This window comes from Nyctereutes procyonoides, unplaced genomic scaffold (assembly GCF_905146905.1).
Source record: "Nyctereutes procyonoides isolate TBG_1078 unplaced genomic scaffold, NYPRO_anot_genome, whole genome shotgun sequence".
Classification (NCBI taxonomy): Eukaryota; Metazoa; Chordata; class Mammalia; order Carnivora; family Canidae; genus Nyctereutes; species Nyctereutes procyonoides.
The window spans coordinates 21,221,404-21,248,422 of NW_026575139.1; the positions used below are offsets into that span (position 1 = coordinate 21,221,404).

The window sequence follows — 27,019 nt, forward strand, 5'->3', positions numbered from 1 at the left end:
CTGGGATGTCTTGGAGAAGCAAGTTTCCCTCTCTGGATTCTGGTTTCCTCATCTGTAAAAGATGGGGACATGAAACTGACTTCTCATCCAACACCCCCCAACTCTAACAGATTACTCTGGGTGTTGTGTGGATAAATGAACTGAAGGGTGTGAGCGCCTAAAATAAACCCCAAGTGTAAAATGGGGATGCCACCTATCCCCCAGAAAGAGGAGTACAAGAATTCAATAATCCACAGGAAGCTGCTGCCTCTCCTCTGCGCCCCTAGTCAAGTCATCTTTTAGGTCATGGTGGATTGTATTTTCCAACCAAAGGCTCACCATTCCATTTCCTATCCTCTGCTTTGTCTTGGTCAAACTTTAGTCACTACCACTGGCCCCTGCACTTGCATTCTCCTTGCCTCCAAGCCTGAGAATGCACAAGAAAGTGGACCATGCCCTCCTTATCAGTTTCTTCTGGGAATCCACTGACACGGAAACAACCTTTTCATATAAGATCCCAGTGGTAAAAAAAAATTAAATTAAATTAAATTAAATTTAAAAAAAGATCCCAGTGGTTATTTCCCCCTGTTTGCCTAGCATCCCCTCCGAAGATTCTGTTAATCTCTGCTTGCCTCTTCTTTTACCCTAGAAAAGAAAAATCTTCCTTCTGTTTTATTTTGTGATGCTCTCAGACCTTATTGTCACAACAATCTCTCTATTGCCACAGTCCCCTTCCTTCCTTTGCTACTGAAAAAAAAGTCTCTCCACACTAAGTCCGGATTTGTTTTTCTTCAACATCTCAAATGCTATGAATGTAGGGCCTTCTAAATATATCTCACATTCACCCACTTTCCTTCACATTCACGGTCACTGCCATAGTCCAAATTTAGTCCACCATGGGCTCTTTCCTGGGGAACTAGTAGTTTAGTATCAACTCTTACCCCATTTCAACCTACTTTTCATCCCATAAGCAAAGTCATCTTTAAAAAATAAATAATCGTCATGGCACTCCCTTGCTTATAGCTATTTCACAATAGGTATATTGCTATATTGCCTCTAGGATAAATTTGGAATCAATACCACCCTCTACAAGCAGGAGACTGCATGACCATCCCCTCCCACCCCTCCGGCTGCCTTCTCTGTGTTCTGACTCCACAGGCTTATATTCTGTTCCTGGGACTCTAATCTGCCACAGTTCTTTGCATCCCTTGGGCTTTATAACAATCTTCTATCTGGAAGACTACATCCATCTTTGCCTAATTACCTCTTCCTTATCCTTCCAATATTAGCTCAAGCAACCTTCCTTCAGGACACTTCATGATCCCCCACATAGGCCTGGCACTCTATACTTCTCAAGTTTAACAGAATTTGAAATTGCATGTTTCCTTGGTGATTATTTATAAACGTCTTTGTCCTTTCACTAGACTATAACCTCAAAGAGGCCAAGGATGGGTCAATTTATACCCACCACTGTACCCCTCAAGTCCAGCAGGATGTCTCTCACATATTGTGGGCACTAATTAATATTTGAGTGAATATCATTTTAAATAATGGTGTGAAGAATAGTATATTATGCAAGAGACTTCTTCCATATAACGTGTCTTTGCAATGTTGAATCTTTGATTAAAATAACTTTATTTTGATTTTGCATCTAAAATTATGATTATTAGTCAAAGAATGGCAGATACAGGGACTGGAAAAAGTGTAAATGGGTTTTCACTGATCTTTGCAGATACAGATGTGTGTTCTTTGGCTCTCTTTTAAACTTCAATTTTTTACAGTAATATCCTGATGTAATCTACAGAAGCATCTCTGCCTCTACAGAGAAAAGTCTTTCCATGCTCATTGTTTCTGGGAGTAAAGAGACGGAAGTTATATTCCAACTGTGGTCTAAGCCCATTCTCCACCCCCGCCTCCTTTTCCACTTCCAATCAAGCTTGTGTCTTAAACAAGGTCATTCAAGTGAAACAGGATCATGGGTGAATGGGCATTGTGTCCAATCCATCTTCCTGGATGCAGTCTCCTATTCTCCCTTAGCGTGACCTTGAGCTCCCTGAAGACTGGGATATCTTTTGCCCTTTGTATCTTTTGTCATAGTTGCTATCACATGATAGGATCTCAATCAATATTTGCTAAATGGTAGTAAACCATAGTAGTAATAGATGGTTTTCTGCTAACATTCTTATAACTTAGCCTTACTCTCAAACAATACCCCTTCCGCAATCCCCTAAATCAGTTTTTCTCTTTTTCTTCACACTCACAGCATCCTAAATCAGTATAGCTAGCTCATTTAGGGTAAGAAGCTCCTTACAAAATTCTGGCCAGGAAAGGTTTCTCTTTGAGAGAGAATACAATTATTAAGTCTCATCCATTGGATTAGCTTCTTTATTATTTCTGACCACTCAAAAATGGCCCTTCTGGTACTGACTGATGTCTTGACATTGGCAAACTTGGCTTAGATGATCACATTCCTTCCTTAGAAAATTATCTTTGAAATGAATACATAAACTAGGTTTCCTGCAAGAAAGTTTGGGCTGTAAGCATGAAATATAAGCCAAGAGCAAAGTGATCTGCATGGGAGGGGAAATATATGGGTGAAGAAAATATCTGTCAAGTCTTGGGATGAAAATATCAAGGGTACCTGTGACCTGAACCTATCACCACCAACAAAGACGTATTGAGTACATTCCATATGCCAGGCATTGGATATAGGAGAAGGCATGGCCCTGACCTTCCCGGAGTATGTTATCTAATTTGAGAAATAGAGTACATATTTCAAAAAATAAATAAACTGAAAGCAGAAGTGCCAATAAAAAAGAAACAAAATTAAGGGGTCCATTCACAGAGAACAGGACGCCAAGTGCTAAGAACAGAGAAGTACCAAAAATAGCCTGAATATCAGAACCTGAAACAGTATATATTCCTCAGAGCCTTGATAAAACCTCAAGCAAGAAAAGAACTCCAGACAGAGTAAATCAGTACAGGTTACAAGAGTAGAAGTCAATGATTCTGATTTTAAATTAATTAGTTAAGTTAATAAATAAATAACTGGAATCAGTCATTCCTGAAGAATCCAAGTGTCTGAGCACCTTATTACACTAGGCTTTCATGAACTTCCTCCATTATGTTTTAGAGGACAAATTTCAAACCAAGTGTCCAATCTTTTTACCTCATGTCTAGGTTGTGAGGCTGATGATTTTCTGGAACTGATCCTGCTAGCTCTTAGGCTTCATCTCTGCAAGTCCTTCTACTGTAATGGTCATAAGAATTCTCTGCATTAACAGCAGAACTAGTTTCTTATTTGGTCTAGGAGACAATCTATGATGTAAGATATTAAATTCCTAGAGATGCGATCAGTTGAAGTATCACTAGAAAGATATATTGGAACCACAAAGCAGACAGAAGAGATAATGGGGCTAATGAAGAAGGCTCTGATGTCCTCTGAAGCCTATGTGGTTGGAAAAGGATCTCATGATATGCCTCATACCAATATGGGGCACATTAGACATTAGAGGCTAATACCAAAGATCAATAACTAGTCACTTTTTAAAAATTGAAGTATAGTTGGCACAATGTTATAGTAGTTTCAGGTATATAACACAGTGATCAATAAGTCTATATATTATCTTAGGCTCATCATAAGTGTTTCTACCACATGTTACCACAAAACACTATTACAATACCATTGGCTATATTACCTATGCTGCACTTTTTATCTCCGTGACTTAGTCATTCCATAACTGTAAGCCTGTACCTTCCACTCCCATTAATAGCTGGTCTTCTGGAGCTACCCATTAATAGCTGGTCTTCTGGAGCATCCTATGGTTATAGTGATAACAAAAAATCAAATTGTCTACTATGATAGACTGAATCATTGTTCATAATTCTTCACACCTTCCCCATTTTTTATATTATACATCCTCACCCTCTGCCTGTCATTTTGCAGTATCTTCCAGTAGAGTGGGTGTGGTATATAAACTCATTCCATGATGGGCTTGGCCATATGACTTGCTTTGACCCAGGGAATATGGAAAGAAGTGACAATGTGCCAGATGCAGACAGAAATCTCAGGAGGCACTAAGATGCTTCCATGCTCCCTCTTGTACTCCCTGGCATTTGCCAAGGTAATATTCCCTGAGCAGTGTCCAAGAAAAATGTGGAGACCATCAAAACCTGCAACTATGTCCAGCCATTTTTAAGCTCTACATTTAAAAGTTTAAAAAGCCACCCGAAACTGTCAGCATAAAATTTAAATGTTGCTTGTTGTAAGCCAGTAAGTTTTGGAGTGGCTTATTAACAACATGATTGAGGCAATAGCTGGCAAATATACCAAATGTGAAGTCACTTAAAATCATATTTTTGAAGATTTTCCTTATGATTTGGGATAAAGGTTGTGATATAAAGCTAAGTTGAAATTATGGTATATAATTATGAAATTATATGATAGATATTATGACATAATTCTAATTGAATGAAGTCAGGATAGAAAATTATTTTTTAAATGACATCAAAATATATTTTATATATACATTGCCCAAAGGAATGGAATAAAGCAAACCACTAGGTTAACAATGACCATCTCTGGTATAACTATGCTTGATTTTAGTTTTTTTTTTTTTTCTTTTATTACCTGCCATGAAATAGGTGCTCAATTAATATTGGCTAAATAAAAGTTGAATAAATTTTCAAACACTCCAATTTTTCACAGAGAACATACATTGCTTTTCTAATTATAAAAATCAATGTTCATTTTTTTAAAAATGGAGATCCATGACCTAGAAGGTTGATAATAAGTCACTGGGCACAATTCTTTAGGAGGCTTCTTCCCAAAAGTGGTAAACACTCCTAACAGAGCTCTAATCTAGAGACTGGTTTATTAAATAGCAATTTATGAAGATAGAATAATAGTCCTACCAAAATCAAAATTCATTATATTAATCACATCAAAGCAACTCAGTAGTGAAAAAAGATGGGATGGGTCAAATGTTCTCCACATAGGAAGGAAGCAGAATGTGTTTAAAGAGATTGCAGAAAGAAAAGAAGGAAGGTGAAAGAAAGGTGAGAAAGAAGTAAGAAGACTGAAGGTAGAAAGAAAGAGGAAAAGAAAATTTATGGAGAATTTGATTCAGCTTCATCCTGAGGACATATTACTTCAATTTCCCTTTACAGAAAGCCCAAGGGGCAAACCGAACAACAGACAGAGAGAGCCTCTTTTGCAGCAGCCATGTCAAGAATATTCTGAATTCTCACCTTTGTTTAGCCATCTGGTTCTATAGAGAATCATTGTTCCCTACTGGTGAGACACTTTCTCAATTATTATGGTTCACAAGATGGCTTCAGGCTAGACAAAATACTTGCAGAGGCCTGAGGCCATCCTTTCTTCCTTTCTTCTTTACCTAGATGGCCCCAGGCACCAACCACCTTGCAGCTTTTGGTAGCCCCCACTTTATGGCAGCCCCCAGGCCAATTATACTGAATGAACAAGGGTCAATTTCATCCCTCTGCAAGGGAACTGCCCATTCAAAGGTAGACATTATTACCATATCATGCCCCAAAAATGGAGAGAGAAGGGAAGAAAGGATTGTGTAAGGTTGAGGTGGAAGAAATAATGAAGAAAAGATATGAAGAAGGTGAAGAAGTATAAAAGGCAAAGGGGACCCAATGGGGGCTCCTTTCACCAAGGAGAGGTACAAGGTCAGCCCCATTGTTTCAAATGGTAGAGATGCTTGCCCTGGATGCATAAACCCCCTTCCCAACTTGATCCCTCCCATGCCTACCCACCTGTTCACTTTGAGCAACACTGAATCTTGCCTCTCTACAGCTAATACTGGGTTGTGGGGATTGCTGCAACAGGGCCAATAAACTAGGCCCCAGCCTAAGGGAACTCCTAGTTGAGTCTTCTCTAGGTATATCCTCACCTCTGTCAACCAGAAAATCCTAACCTGTATATAGGTCGAGAGGTAGAGAGGAGGGGTGTTCAGGCACCAATTTCTCTGAATTTCTCAGAATAACAAACCAAAATTCTAACTTCAGTAAAGTAAATCCTAGAGTTAGTCCCATTCATTTAGGCTTCCATCCATCTTTTGGCTTTTTCCTTCCATAACACAGATTGAGCTCCTTTTCTATCCCTGGCACTGGTACATGCTTGATGGTTCACAGTCTAGTACAAGAAACAGATGAGCAAAACAAAATGTAGAGAGGTCCGGTTACATGGCTGAAGAATGAGAGTATGTATATATGTGCATGTGTGTGTGCATGCTCACATGGATATGGACATAGGTGTGAGTTAGAGTATGTGGTAACACTGGTTGAATCCTAACAGGACAAAGTCTGTTTTCCCAGTCCAGAGCTCCCACTCCAAGCTTTTCTGGACCAGCCCCATGAAACCCTAGAGTTCCTCACCTTTACTTAGGAACCAAGAAAGTGGGCAAGAGGATGTGGAAGATCTTGATTGCTTCCCTAAATCCTGAATTCATTCCAAATGGGCAGCTTCCTTGTCTGCTTATTCCTCAAGTTCATGCACTGAAAGTCTTAAAGCTGAGAATATATACACTTGGCAGATAATCAAAAAGGGCCTCTGTACTTCTCACCCTCTTTTTCCCTCTCTAAGTACCTGATCCCACCACCTCCAAGACCTCCCATGTTAAGGAATGACAAGGTATAACACAAAATTTGATAGACTGGGTTTAAAAAGTCCTACCTAGTATTTATGACTGTGGGCAAGTTATTTAATCTTTCTGGGCCTTGGTTTAATTATCTTAAAAATCTTAATGATACCACATACTTTAAGTTTATTCTATAGATTGAATATGTATATAATTATAGGTATCATGCTTATATTAAATTATATAATCATTTTATTTAAGCCTCTCATCAATCCCAAAAAGGCTTGTGTTATAGATCAGAAACCTCAGAGAGGTTAAAAACATGCCCAAGAAGTCACAGTAATCAGTGATGGAACTGGGATTCATATCCAGCTCTGACTCCAAAGCTCCTGTACCTTCACCTAAATACCAAACCATACCTGGCACATAGTAGGAACTCAAGAAATGTGAATTCCCTTTTTAGACCCTTTGATGTGTGAATTTCAGTGTTTTTGATAACCATAAAACAACCTAACACCCTGTAAAAGTGCTTTTCAATGCTTTTCCCACTTCTTGAAGATGATCAGGAATCTGGATATTCAGACCACTTCTTTAAGCATCTCTTTTCAAACAGATGTGTTGATAATGTAAGTTTCGGCTAATGAGATTTTCCAGGCCATAAGTTGCTAACTGTGAATTAATTGCCTAGCTTATTTGCAATAAATAAAGGGACTATTACATGTTTAAAAAAAATCGCAAGGAGCCACTGAGCTTGTGCAGAAAGGTTCTGTGTTGCTCCATGCAAGCATTCATTGTCATCTATGCAGGATGACCATGCCAAAGTTACTAAGAGCACCTCCTGATGTGGCCTTAGGATAAAGAGTCCCAGTCCAGAATTCAAAATCATGACTTAGGAGCCCCACTGTGGCTGCCTGTGTGACTCTGGACAACTTATATAATAACTCTGAACCTTGGTTCTTTCTTTGTAAATTGCCAGCACCAGAACATGACTCTGAAGGCAGTGACCAGCTCTAGCACTCAATGATTCTTTATTAGCTGATACTTAGCAAACACATGGTTTCCTTGTTGAGTGATACCCTGAGAAGTTCATATTGCCAAAAATAAATTCAGCTTTGCTTTGAAATATGTGCTTTAACCCACTCAGTCTAGAAATATTTTGAGAAATACAGTTAGGCAGTAAATGTGATGCTGCCTATTGTGAGCCAAAGGCTTTTTTTTTCAAGCTAAAAAACTAGCAAAAGCATACACTCCTCATAAATATATCAGTGAATCCCACTGACCATGCAAGCCCATAGTCCATAGGATGTTAGAATGTCTGATCATCATTTAGGCTATTGCTTTAATAACATATGCCTGCTGCTTAAGGGGCTTCCCTGCTTCATATAGCTCCCTGGTGCTGGAAACCATGCTTCCATTTAGTGAGTGCACAGCCCCTCCTCACCTTCCTCCAGCCACTTCAGTGACCACTAGATTATGAAGGAACTCACAATCCCAACAGGGCAGGAGTGGTTGAAGAAAGCACTGATGTCTATCCTGAGATGACTGACAACACTTCAGTGGAAAATGACAGTCCTCTTAAATAACTGAAGGTCTATAGTAGAAGATGGTTTAGGTTTGATCAGGTCTATATATCCCAGGTGTCCATGGCATAGTGAGTACTGAACAAATGTCAACTGAGTGGATAAATCCTGCAGAGTTCCCAAAGCCTGAACCAAGATCAAAAGGAAGATATTAGAAGAATTGCAACTTCGGTTCATGGCAAAAGGAGATTTTTAGAATATTTATGGCTATCCAAAAATGAAATGGGAGGTGAGCTCCTTTGTCACTGGGAGCTATAGAGTATCACTGATCACAAAAGAGTAGGTTTGGGGGTGGAGGGCCCAGGAGAAATAGACAACCTTGTGCAGGTTTTTTAACCTATCCTTGACCCTATCATTCCTCAGATGTAAACTGAGCATAAAAATAGAGCCTATCTTACAGTTATTACAATGATTAAATAAGCTACCCACTGCTAAGCATTTAGTACAGCATATGGAAACAGAGTAAATGTTCCCAGAGTCCATAGAACATTTTAGGAATTTTCGTCAAGGGTGTATATGTATCAGAGATATTGAGTTAGACTCAAAAACCTCAGAGGTCCCTTCTAACTGTAAATAAGAATCTAAAAATGCTAGTAAGCGTCACCCCACCACCACCCCCTATAAATGTTTTTATCACCTGAACAGCTGACAGCACTTTTATTTGTCAATCTTTTTTCTTTCCACTTCTGCATTCCACATAGATCTGACTTTGCAGACCTCTACAGAAGGAGGCTCCACATTGCAGCGGTTGGAGAAGTCAGGCTGTTTGTGAAAGAAGTTCCCTTACAGAATGAAAATGGGGCAAGGAGAGCAGAAACACCCAGCTGGAGATGAGGCCCCTGTGAGCAACAGCCCGCCACTACGGGCAGTGACATTAAGAGCCAGCTACTATCTTCAGCCCAGAGAGGAAGACTTCAAGGGTGGGAATAATTCAACTAAGCAAACATCAGAGCAGTTATCTTTCTTTTACAATGTCACTGATGGAGATACAGAATGTGTTGCCCTTGGCTGGTGTTAGCATGTGGCTGTGGGCAACTGTAGGAAAACAATATTCAAATACCAGTGGGCAGCAGCAGGAAACTGCAGACAAGGGGCCTGCAGAGAAGATGGAAATCTGAAAGGCATCGGGCTTTCTTTCCCTGAGGAAACAAAGAAGGAGAGTATGCTAATCACACAGATTTCATAAGGTTTCTGATTTACTGGCCTCTCAGAAGGCTCTGTTGGGGTTTGCCATTTTGATGAGAAGGCCTTGCTGTAAAGGTTAAACATGCTAAGAAGCATGAAATGATTTTCTCCAAGAAAGATTGTGTCTTTTAGCCAGGGAAATGGTGGTCCAATAGCCCACAATAGGGGCCTTCCAAGAGCTGTTCATATCCAGGGTTTCCAACCCCAAATCCCAGAGGCACTTGTCCCTACAACATCCTCTCTATCGGGCTGGATTTATTTGTTGCTCACAGGGCAAGATGGGATGGGGGAAGGAAGGAAGGAAGGAAGGAAGGAAGGAAGGAAGGAAGGAAGGAAGGAAGGAAGGAAGGAAGGAAGAAAGGGAAGGGAAGGGAAGGGAAGGGAAGGGAAGGGAAGGGAAGGGAAGGGAAGGGAAGGGAAGGGAAGGAGGGAGGGAGGAGGGAGGGAGGGAGGGAGGGAGGGAGGGAGGGAGGGAGGAGAGAGAAATATATGTCTTTCTCCTAACATTTCTTCTCTCTAAATCAGTTGTCAATATTTCAAACAAAATTTACCAGTAAGACTAAATTAGTAGAGAGTGACCAAATGCTTTTCCTATTATGCCATGATTTTACTGCTTAATAGGCTATTAGGGATATAAACATGTAGCTGCACAAAATATGTACAGATACTGCCTGTGCATATTTCTTTGAAAAATTCAAGCAAAGGGGAACTGAAATAAGAGATTAAGAACACTATATTTTATCCTTTGAGCAATTCATTACCTACGAGAAGGCCCCAGTTTCCTCAACCAAAAACTAGGGATGAGGATGGCTGTGCCAGATAACATTTGAACCTCTAGCAAGATAAATAGATCTATGACTCTTTACACTCTGTCTGGTTTTCTTTGGGGCAATTCAGTTTCAGGCTTTGAGTCTGTGCCTTCTATTCATGATTGCTACATGTCTGCTGCCTCCTGCCCTTAAAAACCCCAAATCGAATTAAAACATAACCCATGATAAAATAGAGAATCATGTGGGAAACCAGAAGGAAACTATACATGTGTGCTCTACACACAGACACATATGCAATCCTCAGTATTGTCATTGCTGTAAAGTCTTAATTAAGAGACCAGAATACAGGAAAATTGAAAATCTGGTTTTCCTATCTCTAAGGAAAGAATCTTTTGATTTAATCTCAAATATGGACACTTTTACAAAAGAAGAAGAAACTACAATTAGTTTTTCTATCAGATCTATGCCAGAGGTTGGCCAAGATCATCACAGTTATCAACGACAGATCATCATAGTATAATTCTTCAAAATCTAGGATTACACCAGAATCATGTCTTGATTCCAAGTACAAACTGCCTAAGGTATGGAGAAAAGCATGCTTTGGTATGTTCCCTTCTGGCACAACCCTCCTTCCCACTATTAAGTTCCAGCCTGTATCTTATGCCTAAACACAAAAATCTTACCTAGGTTATTTCTACAACACAAGAAAAAAATGTGATAAAAGGACCAGCCAGACAATTTTTTCATTCTTGAATTGCTGAACTCTAGATTCAAAAAGGGGCATATTGGCTTATCTTTGTAACCACATTACACACTTTGACTCTATAACAGAGGCTCCCAACAAGCAAATTAAGCCCCTTCAGATACTCTCAGTGGTAAATATGGAAACCGAGGCACAGAGAGTTAGTCACACATGTTTAGAGTGGGACCAGCACATGTAGGTGACTCCAAACTACATCCTCCCCACTCCTCCCAAGAATCTCCAACTAATTTAAGATAGATGAGTAGAACAGGGAAGAAACAGTAGTTTCTCTGGTCAAATCCTTGTCCTTATTCAGTCTTGGCCACTCTTTAGCTGTTGTACAATTAAGTTCCATTGACAATGCCCCTTTAATATCTATTGGATGTGTCCCCAAAACTCAACCTCCATTCTCTCTACCTCACTTAGGGCTCTTAATTCTTATTCCTGAGTTAATGAAAATACAAACAGAACTAATGATGTTAGTCTGTTGGCTCCTGTCTCCCACATCCCATCCTATTATCACACTGCTAAAAATGGCATGCCTCCTATAAGATAAGGTCCAAATTTGTTGGGAGAGAAAACAAGGTGCTTCACAACTTGTGCCACCCCTCCAGCCACACCTTCTAAAATGTCCTCTCAAATTCTTTTCTCCTACTCCTCAAGCTTTAGATTCCATCCATGAGGAAAGCTTCCTTTTTACTAAAGTCATCTTTGCATATCTGCTCTCTCTGCCTGGAATACTTTCATCTGCCTGGCCTCCCTGAAAGAGTCCTGCTACACTACCAAGCCTCAGCTCCAGTGTCACCCAATTTGTGAAGTTGCATTTATGTTCCACCTTCCTCAGATATCAGAATTTATTGGTATGTTTATGAAGAAGGACACAATCAATGCTTTTGTATCCTGAAGGCTCAATGCAGCCTCTGGCACATAATGCTCAATAGGTGCTTTGGAATGAATGAATCAAGCCCTTAATTTCTTCATCCAGAAAATGAGGATAATAATATGCAACCTGCAGAGAAGATGTGAGGGTTAAATGGCCCAGTGTATATTAAGAACTTAACATAGAGCAGGCACATAATTTCTCTCAATAAATAGTAGATCTCTTAACTTTCCTTTCCTCTTAATCCAGACTGGAGCAAGGAAGGATTCATCTACCTGTGAAAAGACACACAAAGCCAGAGACACTAGAAAAGGCTGTGATAATCCCGTTGTGTGCATTTTAAAGCACTTGTTTCTCATAATTCAGCAGCATCTCAATTTATTGCATCCATAATGGGCAGATGTCGGCTGGCAGTTAAGAAGCTTTTAGCAAAGGCAGTAATAAAGGTACAGAGCAGCAATATAAATGGCCACCATGTCCCTGCATTTGACAGGACCACAGCCCACAGCAGGCATGAAATGTTCTAAGCAGCTGTCACGTGCTGCCCCAAAGTTCTGACCCTCACATTCTCCAGCTGAACACAGGCCTAGCTATAGGTTTTTCAAAGATGTAAAAAGTCATCAGCCTGTCCTTCAGAGATCCTTGAATTTCAAGACTCCAAAACAGCTAGAATCTTCTCTAACTCTTTAAAGTTACAGGAGTCTCTGTGATCAGGAGTATCTTGAACCCTAACCTGGTGAAACAACACTTAGGTAGGGCTCAGGGACTATGGGACAATTTCCCGGGATCATACAATCTTGAACCTGTAGGAAGGGGAACTCAGAAAACAAGAAGAGGAAAAAGAAAGGGCTAAATCTTCTTGCCACTATGGTGGCCACTAAAGATACAGCTGTTTGACCCAAGCACCAACATATAAGGTGAGGACATGCTGGTTGAGGTTGATGAATGGTATTATTTCTTTAAAAGTCCCTTTCTCTGATGCATGTCATTATCCATCAAAAGGGTAAAAACTTTACCGAAAAGATGATAGTCTTTTAACGTTCTTAACAAATCCAAGGTTCTATTCATGAATCTATCAATTAAAACTTATGTATCAGGGGCCTGAAGTATTCCCGGCACACCAAGATATTAATTTTCATAGATGAAGGAATCGGAGTACTTCACTGCAGTGCTGATATAACTAAACCAGTCTCCTAATTCAGACATCTGCAGCCTGTAAAGAACAAGGACTTGCATTCCTACCCTGCCCTTCACTCACCTTTACCCCTCTCCTCAGGATAAGGAAAGACACTGCCAAGCAGATGACATTTGAGAATCATAGAGTTTTAGAATTGAAAGGGCCCTGAGAGAGCATGAAACTCAACTGCCTCATTTTATTTTTGCAGAACAGAGAAGCCAGAATATCCAAGTAAGAATCTCAAGGTCACATATCTAAATAAAGGGTATCCCTGGGTAATGGGGGTGGATCCTCAATGGCACTGGAACCTATAAAAGAGCCCAGCACTATTGTATTTGACCTTGGAAGCCGGGGTTTCTTTTATTCCTGCACCAGTGAGTCAATCTGAGTAGACCCCAGTGGATTCAGAACCGGTTACAAAGTGATGTATTGTGCTAAACATATTTTGATTTCTAATTGCTATCTCTTTCTTCCCTATGATTGTGCTCTAAATTACTACCCCTAGCAGAATTAATTATAATTTGCAGACTACGTCTCCATCACCTTCACTAGACTTTGAGTTCATCAAGAACAGAAACGATGTCTTTTATAAATTTGCAGCCTCACAACTTAGCTTAGCACACCTGGTACAGAGAAAAGATAGATACCTACTTGTCAAATCGCTATGATAATGTTGAAGGTATTTCCAAAGAAGTATCATAGCTTCATTTCCTACAATTTGGGGAAACTAAAGCTATTTATGGTAGAAATGTGTTGAATATGTAAACATTTTAATAATACAACTTTAATACTCTAAAAAAGGCACAAAATAATTTTGAAATTTCCATAATCGTATGACATGCTATCTAGTTGTCTCTAAAAAACATATCAGAGTAGACTGACTTAAGATGATAAGGGAAGGGAGAGGAAATGTGTGGGAAATACCAGAAAGGGAGACAGAACATAAAGACTCCTAACTCTGGGAAACGAACTAGGGGTGGTGGAAGGGGAGGAGGGCGGGGGGTGGGGGTGAGTGGGTGACGGGCACTGAGGGGGACACTTGACGGGATGAGCACTGGGTGTTATTCTGTATGTTGGTAAATTGAACACCAATAAAAATTAATTTATCAAAAAAAAAAGATGATCATGGTAGAGATGGAGAGAGGTGAATAAGGGGATGGAATAAAATAAGGAGTTGGCAGGAAGTTGCTGAGAGAGATTTAATGAGATGGGAGAAAAATCAATGAGAATGCCAAAGATAATGGTATGCCATTTACTGAAATGGGAAAAACTATAAACAAAAAAAAAGTTACCTAACAGAATCTAAATGGATATCTCAAGTAGACAACTGGATATGGAAATATGGGATTCCAGGGAATTCCAGGCTAGATATCCTGGATTTGGGAGTCACTAACATATAAATGACCTTCAACACCATGGCATTGGATGAGGACACCAAGGGGAGTGTGCAGACTAACAGGAGACCCAGGACTGAGGATTGGGGCCTTCCAACATTTAATGACCACATAGTATGTGTACAGCACAGTACTCAAGACTAGGGGGCAATAGAGGCATTTAATGCATTGTTTTTCCGTCAAGGGCCTTACAACCTAACCTGTCTCAGAGGTTGGGATGGAAAGGCTGTTCAATGTAATAGAAAGTGCAATAGATTAAGAGTCAGGAATCAGTCAGGAATCATGAATTTTAATCATTCTACAACTACTCCAAATTAAAGTGATGTTTCCAATGCCTCACCTACTGAAACAAGGTTTAGGTACAGGAAACTTCAACAGTACCTACCAACTCTACTATTTCTGATGCCATAATTTCCTTGTGGCATCCAAATGACACATTCCTGTCTCATTTAAAGGTGGCATAAGGTTCCTAGCCAGAAGGTGCTGCTGCTACGCCAGGAGCACAAAGCAGCATTCAGAGGGTTGACTGAAAGGGAAGTCCCTGAGCTGGAAGGGGAGCAGCTGCTGTCTGCACTCTTTTCCTATTGGAACAAGAGTCACTTGAGAAAACTCAAAATATCTGTATTCTTGGTTTTCAGCTGGTGTTTAGATCAGATGAATGGAATCCCAGGAACCAGTGAGAAGAGCAGATTTACCCTCTCATCACATTCTCTTGGTTGTGCAAAATTAATATTCTCAAAGGCACCCAGTTTCCATGATTCCAGGAAATATTTTCCTTTATCAGATGGAAACAGTTCCACGTGGCTGGATATCTATAACAGGATATGGCCTTATTGGTCAGGCTATGCTGAACTTAGCCAAGAAAGAGCACTAAGAAAATTAATCAGTAACATTTTATTTGTACACACACACACACACACACACACACACAGGTGTGTGTACATCTGGGTGATCCTTCATATGTATGCTGGGTGACCACCCATCTGGACAGAGCTGATTCATGGAAGGAAAGACAGACAAACGAAATTGGGCCAGTTTCTTTTTTTTTTTCTTTTTTTTTTTTTTTTTGCAAAAATGTAACTGCTAGATAAAAAAAATTCAGAATCTGGAGGTCAGAAGAGATTAATCACTTCAATTGTAGTGCCTTGGGATTCCCAGAGCTCTCCTGCTTCCCTTTCAAAAATGTACTTAGTGAATCTTCATTTGATCAGTACTTTTCTAGGTAATCATTCAGTAAATCCCTTTCCTTGACTCTATTAGGCACAGTCAATTCTGTAGCTTGCAACCAAAAGGACCTTACCCAGAAAATATTAGTGTTCCCATTTTAAAGATAAAAAACCTGAGGCTTAAAAGAAATAAGAGAGAAATCGGTTGTACATCACCTGGCTAGTAAGTGTCAGAACCAGCACAGAAACCAGTTCTATCTGACCCTAAAATTCATACCAATAACCAGGAGGCCACCCCAACTGTAAATATTGTACTGTAGGTCATTTTTCTTGCCATAGGAATGGACTTGTGCTGAATCCTACTTTCTTGCCTGCTAAATAAAAGATGGCATACATTCAATAAAAGCCATCCAGGAGAGAGGACAGAATCTTCAGTGGCCTCATTAAATTGAAGCTTGATGGTCCACAAACAAATCAAATCATAGTCTTGGCTATTGATGCTTGGCTCCCACCAATAGAACGAAAAAGTCTGGCCAAACTGACAAGAAGGTGCCTTGGTTGTTCCATGTCAACTGATCATATCTTCTTAAGACAGACAAGCTAAAATGCCTCCTCTGTACAATAGCACTTCACAATAGGAGGGCAAATGGTTTTCCAGCAGACTGGAGTATTTCAACCAAACTGAATGGCATTAAACAGCTAAAATAGGCCTTTGCTTTTTAGGCCGTGGAGACAGACATCTCCCACATCACTATGAATAAAAAATCCAAAATAGCTACAGCTGAACAATTGGGATGCAAAAATATATCTACATCTTCTTAGAATAGTATCAGATCATCCTGAAACAATCTAAATGCAACATCCAGCCAATTATTAAATGTCAGGTTTTACCGTTGCTATCTTCACAGGCAGTAGAAGTACTCTCATGAGGGTACAAGTAAGAGTCAACCATTTTTACTATAAGAGAAAGACACTCCTGCAAATTAACTTTAATCTCATATATTCATATATTTCCTAGGTCCCTTGCCTTATTCCCTTGTGTCTGGTAGACAGCTTTGATCAGGGAGTTGCCCCAAAGACTGATCTGCTTGGTCACTTTGCTTGAGTTCTTGGACTCTTTTGATCTGGTGTGTTACCTGGGCTATCCCCAACTCTACTTCCTCTGAATACCAGTTTTAGCATCCCGCCTATGCTTTCTTTGTTTTATATTAACAAATGCTTCTCTAATCCTACTGTTCCTGTTGTGGGACCAGGGATACCAAGGGACCAACCCCACTACAAAGTCCAAGTATAAGACATAGGTTGGGCTGGATGGGACACACTACCTTAGAAATTGTCTTAATCTTATTACATTTAGTGCAAATGATCATTTCTAAGTTTAGGGCTAATATTTATAGAATAAAATCAGAGAAAATAGTAAACTGAGTGCCCAGGTTGATGGGGTTATGGTGGATGGAGCAGCATTCCTGGATCCCAAGGGGATCATGCTCCTTACATAAAGGATTTTAACAAATATTTTTCCTTCACCATTCTTTAAAAGTCCCTACAGGGTCAGAGGTAGAGAGAGGTCAGAGTTTTGCTAGAAATAGGAGACAAGACAACCCAAGAAACCTCAAGTCCCCTGTCCCAACCATTATTCCCCTACATAGGTATGGGCTCTCCCATTTGTTTGCCCTACTGTTCCCCTATAGATATATACCACATGTTAGCACATTTCCTGTTGTTTTCCTGGAAGGACTATACATTCCTTCATCAAAATGCATTGGTTTAGCATTTCCAGCATCTAACACAGTGCCTGTAACACACTAGGGTTTCAATAAATGCCTGCATCATGTACAAAAAAATGAATAAAAGATATCCAAAGTATCTCCACTGAGAAATCAGTTTCCATAAAGAAAAACAATGTCATTGGGAAACTCTTTTCTCTGCTAGTAAGTGGAGTCCTATCATTTTTACACTCCAGTGATTCATTCTGAACATGGTGTCAGAAACAATACAGAGCCAAAAAACAATTAGCAGGGGAACAAAACAATCAGTTGAACCGTCTGGGATTTGAGTGATGTATAGATCAAATGTCTTAAATTTGCTATGTTCCTTCTCATTTGACCAGAATGGATGAGTTGGCTGCACTGTACTAGGAATAATTGTCCCTCATATACCCCCAATCAGCTGCCTCTTAATGACCAGTCAGAAGTGACAACATAAAAGGTGCAGTGACTTTCAGTGTACTTGGCAAATCTTGGACCAACTCCCATTGATCTGCCCTTGGACTAGGTGAGCTCAGAGACACCGTGCACAGATGGCTAACAGTCATCGCTGCCTATCTTCAGAGTCTCAAGGCCCATGAGTCAGGAAGAGACCCAAGGGGAAGAAGTGAGAGGGTTGATGTGATCTTTGGATCTTATACTACTTCAAAGGTAGTGGAAGATCTATAAAGTATGGCTTACACCAAAACTGTTTCTCTCATCTCAGAGGTCAAAGGCTCTATTTCAAACCAGTACCAGGGTAGTCTACCCTACAAATCATTTGGAAAAAGTCTAGAAGCTTGACAGACTAACCAGCTCCATGTGGCCCACTTGTGTTCCAGATGGCTACTTCTTCACCTTAGCTCCTATTCTGCAGCTTTGAAAATTAAGTGACTCTGAATTTACATTCCATGAGCTCCAAGAAAGTTTTATGTTCCTCCTTCGCCCCAATGTTCTGTGCTCTGTTTTTGATCCAGCTGTAAAAAAGCTCTGCAGTTCTCCTAAAACACCCCTTAACTAATTATACACTTGATCTCACAAAAACCAATCCTTGAAAACATCTTTGCTTGGTCATCCAGCCACTGTTCCTGGCTTGTTTCAGGATTCCTCCTCATCCCCAGACTTCTCATATTGGATAATTCTGGCCACTGGTAGTCTTTTAGGGATAAGACCTTGCAGGTCCTTCCTCAAGAAAGTATTTTCTTCCTTGAATCTCCATGTCCTTCCAGTCTGGTCCACCAACAGTGCTCATGCTGCTGCCTTGTATCATTTTATTACTGTTCATGCTCCTGCCTTGCATGCATTTTATTACTGACGTCTCAACTCCTCAGATAAAGAAATGATAGACTTCTTGAGAGCAAGAATTATGTCTGTTGCATATTCAGTATCTTTCAAGCCCTACAGCTATGCCCTCAGCAAACACTTGATATCTATGTAAATTATCCTGTCATATAAAATAGAGGCTGACAACCTATGGACAGCCAGCTTGAAGTCTGTAAACTTGGCATATAAAAGACTAAACCAACCTGGAATTGGACATAGCTTATAGACCAGAATCTTTTGGTCTTGATGCTACTTCTTTTTACCTTTATGTCTGCCTTTCACCCAAACTGTAAATTCAGTGCTGTTGTAAGATGCTAGTGCAGTGAATGGAAAGGCCAGCATCCTGACCTGTTCACTCCTCTCCACCTTACCCACCTCTCATGCCCTTCCCCCAACCTTACACCACTCTAGAGTTCTTTCTGGACTTCATTCAGTTCCCCAACTATGCCATGGTTTCTTATCTCTCTGTCCCTTGACACATTCTTTCTTTTCTAAGACACATCCTTTCCTCCAACTTCTTTGCCAAACTAATTCCTACTTCTGTTTCAAGACTCAGATTGCATATTCCTGGTAGCAGCTTTCTATGAACCTCTACAGTATATGGAGTCCCCCTTCAAAGGCCCCCCAAACTTGTTTTCTCTCTAATGATGTTTATGACAATAATTACAACTGTAGCAATCACTAACATTTATTAAGTCGTTGTCTGGGAACCTACTAACTCCTTACATCATCACCAATTCCTTCTGAGGTAGGTACCTGATTATCCCTATTTTACAGATGAGGAAATCAAGTGAGGGTAATCAAGATATTGATTATCTTGATAAAGGTCACATCACTCCTTAAGGGTCAGATTTCTCAAGCAGCCTAGTTCCAGAGTTCATATTCTTAACCAATACATCACACTGCCTCTTAAAAACCTCATCATGTTTGTAATTATTTATTTAATGACTAAATATTCCACCAGGCAGCAGCTCCATAAGAACATGCCTGGGTCTACCTTGTTCAGTAGTATATATTTATTTTTTTTAAGATTTTATTTATTTATTTGTCAGAGAGAGAGAGAGAGAGAGAGCACAAGCAGCAGGAGCAGCAGGCAGGAGAGGAAAAAGCAGGCTCCCCTCTGAGCAAGGAACCTGATATGGGGCTTGATCCCAGGACCCCAGGATCATGAGCTCAGCTGAAGGCAGACATTTAAGCGATTGACCTACCCAGGCAGCCCAAGTCCTGTATTTTAAAAGCCTAATCCAAGAGCTAGCATATAGAAAGCTCCAAACAGCCTGAGTTAAATGAATAAATGAAAACAACCAGTTTGTTAGCCCACACAGAAAGAAACCCAAAAGGGAAGTATTCACCCACTCTGGATGGACAATGTCTCATACTTAATTGAAAAAGTATCATGATCTTGATAATATTTATCCTAAAGGTAATATTCTATATTATATATCCTAAAGGCAATATATGTATGTGTGTGTGTGTGTGTGTGTGTGTGTGTATGTGTGTGTGTAATATCCCTAAGGGTAATATTATCCTAAAGTTTGCCCTTTCTGGGATCCAATCCTGGTAAAACAAATCCATGCATCCAGAACCAGAAAGGGTGTAATCTGGAAAGCAGGGAGCAGAAGGAAATGTTTCTGTAGAAGAGAGAAAGCAGGGGTATAGGTCTATGTAGGGGACACAGCTATCACACAGCACGCACCCCCAGGGACTCTGCATGCCACCCACAGGGGTCAGCTCACCCCTCTCACAGGTCCTTCCCCAGTGCCCGGTGCCTGTGCAGTCACAGATGAAGCGGTTCCAGCCGTCCTTGCACACAGCGTTGTTCTTGCAGGGGTAGCTGTCGCACTGCTTGGCGCTCATCCGTGAACAGGAGGACTTGACGCCTGCTGCGTTCTGCATCTCCGCCAGCTGCCGGATGTTCTTGCTGCGCCCGTCGATGAACAGGTCACGGATGCAGCCCACGTAGCCGTAGTTGAGCATGGCAGTCCAGAGCTCTGTGGGGAGGATGAGGCCAGCTCGGTTCTCAGGCAGCCCGCCCAGGTACATGTCCCCCTCCAGGTCCAGGATCTCACTCTCCCCGCTGGCGGTGAATGGCGTGCGCCTGCTGTTCACTGATATGGTACCTGGGAGGGAAGGATGGAAACAGAGTGAGCGCACAGCCCTCATCACAGGTGAGGCTGCCAGTTGATGAACCAAATGAGGTGAGTTCAGAGACTAGTGGTGCCTGGTCAGGTGAGAACAATGCAAGCAGGGGAGTCAAACGCTTCAAGACAGTAGAAAGGAAAATGTTAGGCCATCTGGTTCCAGTCCTTGCGGGTAAGACACTCTCACTGATAGGAGGATCCAGGACCATCTCAGTGAACCAACACCTAATGTGATATCTGTTCTCTACAGAGTCTCGGCTGGAAGGCCATGTACCAAACAGCTTGAGAGCAGCATAGGTGCTGCCTGTGTTTAATAAATCTCGGCTCTACCAGGTCCTAGCTATGTAGCCCTGAAGAACTGATTCCACCTGCCAGGGCCCCAGTATCCTCATCTGGAAATGGGAAGATAACTGTCCCCACCTCATGGACTGGTGAGATAATTAAATAACTTCACATATATAAAGTGCTCCTAGGGGTTTGGGACAGAGTAAGGGTTCTGCTTGCTTGGGTCTTCATCATTCACATCACACCCAAAAGAGTGGAACCCCCCCCCCCATGCACTAATACCCTCTATGCTGGCATTAGCTACCAGCCCTGCCAGTGAATATCTGGAGCATTGCCTTGGAAAATTTACAGAACATGTTTGTTTATTCATTTAACAAATATATACTGCACACCCATTGGATCTCTGGTATGCTTGTAGACAGAGATGAACTTGACAGGGACGCCTCTGCTCTTGTGGCACTGATACTCCAGAGCAGAGAGGCAGAAAACAAACAAATGACTCAATAAACAAGAGAAATTAAGTATTGGTAGGTACTAGGAAAAGAATAAAATGGGTGCTGTGGCAGCAGCCTGTGGGCTCTACTTTAGAATGTACTGTCCGTGAAGGCCTCTCCAGGTAGGTGACAGGTATGCTAAAACCACAATGTTGTAAAGGACCCAATCATGCCAAGTCAGGAGGAAGAATATGCCAGGTAGGGGGAATGGCACCTATAAAGGTCCTGGGGTAATGGGTGGCGGGCACTGACGGGGGGCACTTGACGGGATGAGCACTGGGTGTTATTCTGTATGTTGGCAAATTGAACACCAATAAAAAATAAATTTATTATTAAAAAAAAAGGTCCTGGGGTGAGCCAGAGTGTGGCTAGAGTGGGAAGGCAAGAGGGTCGGGCAGGAGACGGGATCAGAAAGGCAGACCAGGCTCAGCAGTAGTAGAGTCATGGACCCATCAATGAGACTGTGCAAACCTAGAGTCTGGCCTGGGAACTTGGGACTGGGATGCTAGTCTTAAATGGCCTTCTGACCCTAGGCCAACCCCTGAGCCACTTTACAGTCCATTTTGTTAAGCTATAAAATCAAGGAAACTGTAAAACCAAGGCGATATCTAAACATCATGCTAGAAATTTTAAAATTTATTTAGTATTCCTAAAGTGCTTTATTGGTACCAAGATACCTAGGTCTTGCCATCCATCAGGCAGCCTTCACTTCTGCCTAAGTCTCAATCCCCTGGGCTATGGAAGGGATGGCCTGAAGGGCCAAGAGGATCAAATAGGATCAAGAGTGTGAAGTACACTCTAAATTACAAAGCCAGCATTAGGGGCCTCTGGGCAGGTTATGCCAGCAACATGCTTCCCCTACTCTAGCCTTGAAGTTTTCCCCTAGAGAAACCAGCTTTGCATTTTGGGTTTTAAAATGTTAGAAACCTACATGACAATAATTATGTCCTGGTCACCATTTTAAGTACAGTATGTGCTTTTCTGGGCTTGATCCTCAGAACAGTCTTGGGAGGGAGGGAGGTAACAGGTGTGCTATTTCACAAACGAGGAAGCTGAGGTTTGTGTCTCCTTTTCTCTTGCACTGCTTGCTTTCTCTACCCTCCACAAGCCCACAGAGCTGCTTGATCCCCAACCTGGAGGAGCAGCTATTGCCACATAAGGATAACACCAGGGTGGATTTCAATGTTGGAGCCATAAATACATCTCGAGGGAAATCTGTCCTCAGAGTGTGTGATCACAACTGTTTTGAATGTACTTAGTCAAGTTTCAAGAATCAGTTCCCCAACTGGGGGAGTGATCACCATACTTCTCCCATGTCATTCTTCAGGATGAGGAGGGAAGGAGGCACCATATTTTCATATGCAGATGTTTATATAACTATCCATTTCTGGTACAGGTTCAGAACCAAAACACACCACAAAATACCCTCATGAAGCAATGAAGCTTAATGAATCATATTAAAATTTGTTATGCTGCTTTCATGGGACAATTATTTGTTTACTCAAGAAATTACAATAAGCTCTGATCAGATTTATCAGGATTGGCCAAAGCTATAGATCCCAAAGATGAAATTCAAGGCTTCTGAAATCCAGACATACCTGTCAAAGATGGGTCCGCTGGTGGTTCTAACAAACAATTGCCCCACTTGAAAAAGCAATAGGTGCTGAGAATAAACAGAAGTAAACATACAGCAATTCCATGAGCTCTAGGCTGCCTGGGACAGATAGGTGACCTTTAAGCTGCATCAGGTCTAGGTTAGCAGATCATGACACCCATCAACCATAATGGAACTCCAGAGACCCAAAACACATGGTCCTCACACCAACAGAAGTGTTCCCCTTATAATTTTAGGATAGCTTTCTGACTCTGCCCCTGCTGACATTATATGGGTAAATTTAGAAAGAGAAAGAAAAAAATTTGGCCTCCAGAGAATTTAGGGTTTTTTGTGTCTTTTTCTGTTAAAAAAGCAAAAACTGTTCATTCTTACTCAACAAGCACATTTAGTTTGAAGCCTCTTGGTTCTGATTAGATTTTAGACGATCAATAAAGCATCCTGCTGGGCACTAAACCATCCAGGGCTGCAATCTGCCACCCGTCTGCCCTCTCCACAGAACCCATCCAGCTCCTCCTAAAGGCAACATTGCTCATCTCCGTCATCCCTCTGGCTGTGGAATTATGCAGAAAAGTCATCCCCTGAAAACTGAGCCATTCCTGGCTGCAGTCTTTTGAGGGAACCTATTGCTTTCTATTATTGGCCAACTGTGCCTACACGAAAATGTCCAAGTGAAAGACTTTTTGTGTTTCCCAGGAAAGTGAATCCTTAAAAATACAGCAAATATAACCAAGACCCTTCTTCTTGAGTATAACACCACCTAAATGGAGAATCAGGAAATTGGTGTGAAATCCAAATACTCTAGTTATCACTCCAGGTGAAATGTCCTTCCTGATGGCACAGAATGTGACCTTCATTGCCACATGGTCCAGAGAAAGCTAGGCAGACTGTTCAGGCATTCAAAAGCTCCAGACTCTATTTGTGTGTGTAGTTTCTCTCTCTCTCTCTCTCTCTCTCTCTCTCTCTCTCTCTGTTACTATTCCACAGTAGCTATGTACTGCCTGGGGCTAGCTTGTTTGATCTGCGGCTGCAGAAACAAACAAAGCCATTTAAACCAAATGTAAAAGGTTATGAAGAGGAAGGGAGAGTTAGTGAGGTCTGAGCAAAGAGTGAAATATAGGCTCTCGCACCAAAGGAAGGCTTTAAATTGAACATGACTTCAGGAAAAATCAATTTGCCTTTTCCTTTCTTGTCATAATTTCTCCCTGCAACATGACTCTTGCCAATTATTGAAGGGTGTAGCATTGCATAAACTCTTACATAGTGAAGCTTATCCTACAGAGTAATCACACCATCTGTGATGTCACAATTGGGTTTCCACGGTGATGAGAAAAAAGAGAAGAGGAGAAGGAGGGAAAAAAATAATCACACCAGTGACATGACAGCCTCTCTGGTAGCAGTGGAAATTCTACTTGTAAAACCACGCTTGGTTCCAGGGGCTTGGAGCTGTTACTGAGATAGCTGCGTCGTGAGTCATGAGAGGAGGACCCCATAAACGATTGACAAGACAAATATCTTGTTCAGAAACATAATCTTACAACAACCATTAAAGAGAACAGCAAAGAGTCAAACATGCATGCAAGTGCCAACACTAAAATAAAAATATATATATAAAGCTGGGAAACAGACTGAAAGGCTGCAGCTTTCCTCTCTCTTCTCAGTCATAGCCGTGCCTCTTCCTACCTGATCTGCCATCTCGCTGAATGTCCACATGGTACCATTCCCCATCATTGGCTTTCTTCTGAGTGGCCTTCACTTTGATGGTGCCTGAGCCCATGTCAAGCAGTAAGTACAAGTTGCCATCGAGGAGTTCTACAGCAAAGAAATCCACCTTGGTGTTCTTCTGGCTCCGAGCATCCTTCCTCTCTTGGGGCTTGCCATGAGTGAATAGGATCAGGCCATTGGGTTCAGTGGTGCGGAAGTCAAAGGAGATGGAACCCATGCGTTTGGTGTTCCACTTGGGCAAACTGATATATGCCTCTGGGGTCTCGAAGTTGATGGGGTCCAGGGTGGCCACATTCTCACACTTGAATACAACTTCACCATAGATTTTCATCTTGGTATCCCCAATCCGGGCCAGGCGAGACAGCTCCAGACGGATGTCATTATTCTTATAAACAACCTGTCAAAAGCCAAACAAGTGCCATATGAATCAATCTTGAAAGCAGTTACCAGTCATTGCTCACTGGGCACCCGGGAAAAAGGCCCAAGCAGAAGCTTCAGGACACAATATATCTGAAACAATATGAGAAACGTGAGATACAGCATTTGAAACAGCATCTGAAGAGACCTCTGGGGTGCACATAAGCCCTGAATAAGTCCCACATTTCTATTTTATTCCTTTTATGTTGTCCCCTTCTAGCCAATTTTTTGTGTTGTCAGAGAGTTATACAATATCAGCTTGCAAGTAAAAATCAAGAGAGACTGAGTTGCACAAATACTAACATTTAAATACAAAGATATTTAATGAAGTGTTCTTAGGAAAAGACCAGAAACAACCTAAATGACCATCAATAACAGACCATCAATAACACATCCTTACGGCAGATAGTTACCCAGTCCTTAAAAACAAGGTAGTGCTCTGGTTTTGACATGGATGCTCTCCAAGAAATATTGTTAAGTGAAACTAGCAAGAAGCATTAAAGTATGCACTAAGCTATTGTTGTGTTCAGTATATGTGTATGTCTTTTTGGAGGGCATTTACATTATATGTATATATGCTCGTAAATGCACAAAACGTCTTCAGAAGGAAACATGGGAAACTATAAAACTGTCACCAGGGAGTGGATCTGTCAAATTAATATTCAAGAATGGGAGGAAGACTGACTTTTCATAGTACCCTGCTGTATTGTTTGATTTTTTTTCCTTGCTGTGCACATGTATCACTTAAAGAAAATGATGCAGTGTTGAGAGTAGTAGGGAAAGAGATCTATGTTTTTCACACATTGTGGGTGCCCTCTATATATATGGTGGGAGAATAAAACACTCAAAAAAAAACTATTATGACTTTCGAAACCTGGTGTAATAAACGTAAAAGCAGGGATTAATGATATTCCCCAAAATTAGAATTTCAAAGAGGTTTTACTGTTATTAGAACTGAATTTTGATTTCAGTGCCCTGGGATGGGTCTCCATCCTCTGATCTCTAAGTAACATCACATCTTTCCAATAAACAGGAAAAAAATGAAAGGGAAAGGGGCTAACATAATAGTATTCTATATGGCAATGATTTTGTTATGTGGTTTACATTATCTTATTCAAATCTAAATCAGTATCAGGATTTAGGCTCAAGTCCTACATCCACTACCTAGGAGCTGTGTGACCTTGACAGAGTTGTTTAACTTATCCGGATCTCTCTTCTCCTTTAAAAATGGGAACACAGGAGTAAATTACTTTGCAAGGATGAAATGAATTAAAACATGTCAACCACTGAGAATGGCGCAGAGTAAGGCAAAGAAATCTCAGCCACTTTGGGGAGAGGCATTGTAGCTGTTATGTTAGTCTCATTTCATCCTTCCTATGGCCCCCCAAAAGGGTCATATGATTATCTCCATTTTCAGCAAAATAACAAAACTTAAATACTAAAATAAGTCTTACAATCCATCTCAGTGATAAAAGGTAACTGGATGGATCATTCCAGTGCATATTATTTAATCCCTAATATCCAGCTATAGAATTTTTTCCCTTCTCTTCCCCATCACCAGGTGAGAATAGAGCAGAACTGTTGGCCTTTTAATAGATAACTAACGACAAAGAATTGAAAATGCCTCACCTACTATATGACCTTGATAATAGGCCTAACCACAGTCAGTAATGCCGAAAATAATGATACTAGTATTTACTGAGCACCTACTACCAGACACCATGCTAAAGATCTAAAGACCACCATCCCATTAGAACCTGACAACGTCCATTTGAGACACCTACCATCATTCCTTCCTT

At 41.0% G+C, this 27,019-nt stretch overlaps 1 protein-coding gene across 3 annotated transcripts in view; it reads right to left on the bottom strand.

Moving 5' to 3' along the window:
* The window catches only part of NRXN3 (neurexin 3), a 1,478,719-nt gene that overhangs the window by 1,012,159 nt on the left and 439,541 nt on the right, over window positions 1-27,019 (bottom strand). For all 3 annotated transcript variants that reach the window (XM_055304514.1, XM_055304513.1, XM_055304515.1), the window contains 2 exons: window positions 24,762-25,200; window positions 20,283-20,666 (listed from right to left, as the gene is read on the bottom strand). In XM_055304514.1, coding sequence (XP_055160489.1) covers window positions 20,283-20,666; window positions 24,762-25,200 — 823 coding nt within the window. The remainder of the gene's footprint in view (window positions 1-20,282; window positions 20,667-24,761; window positions 25,201-27,019) is intronic.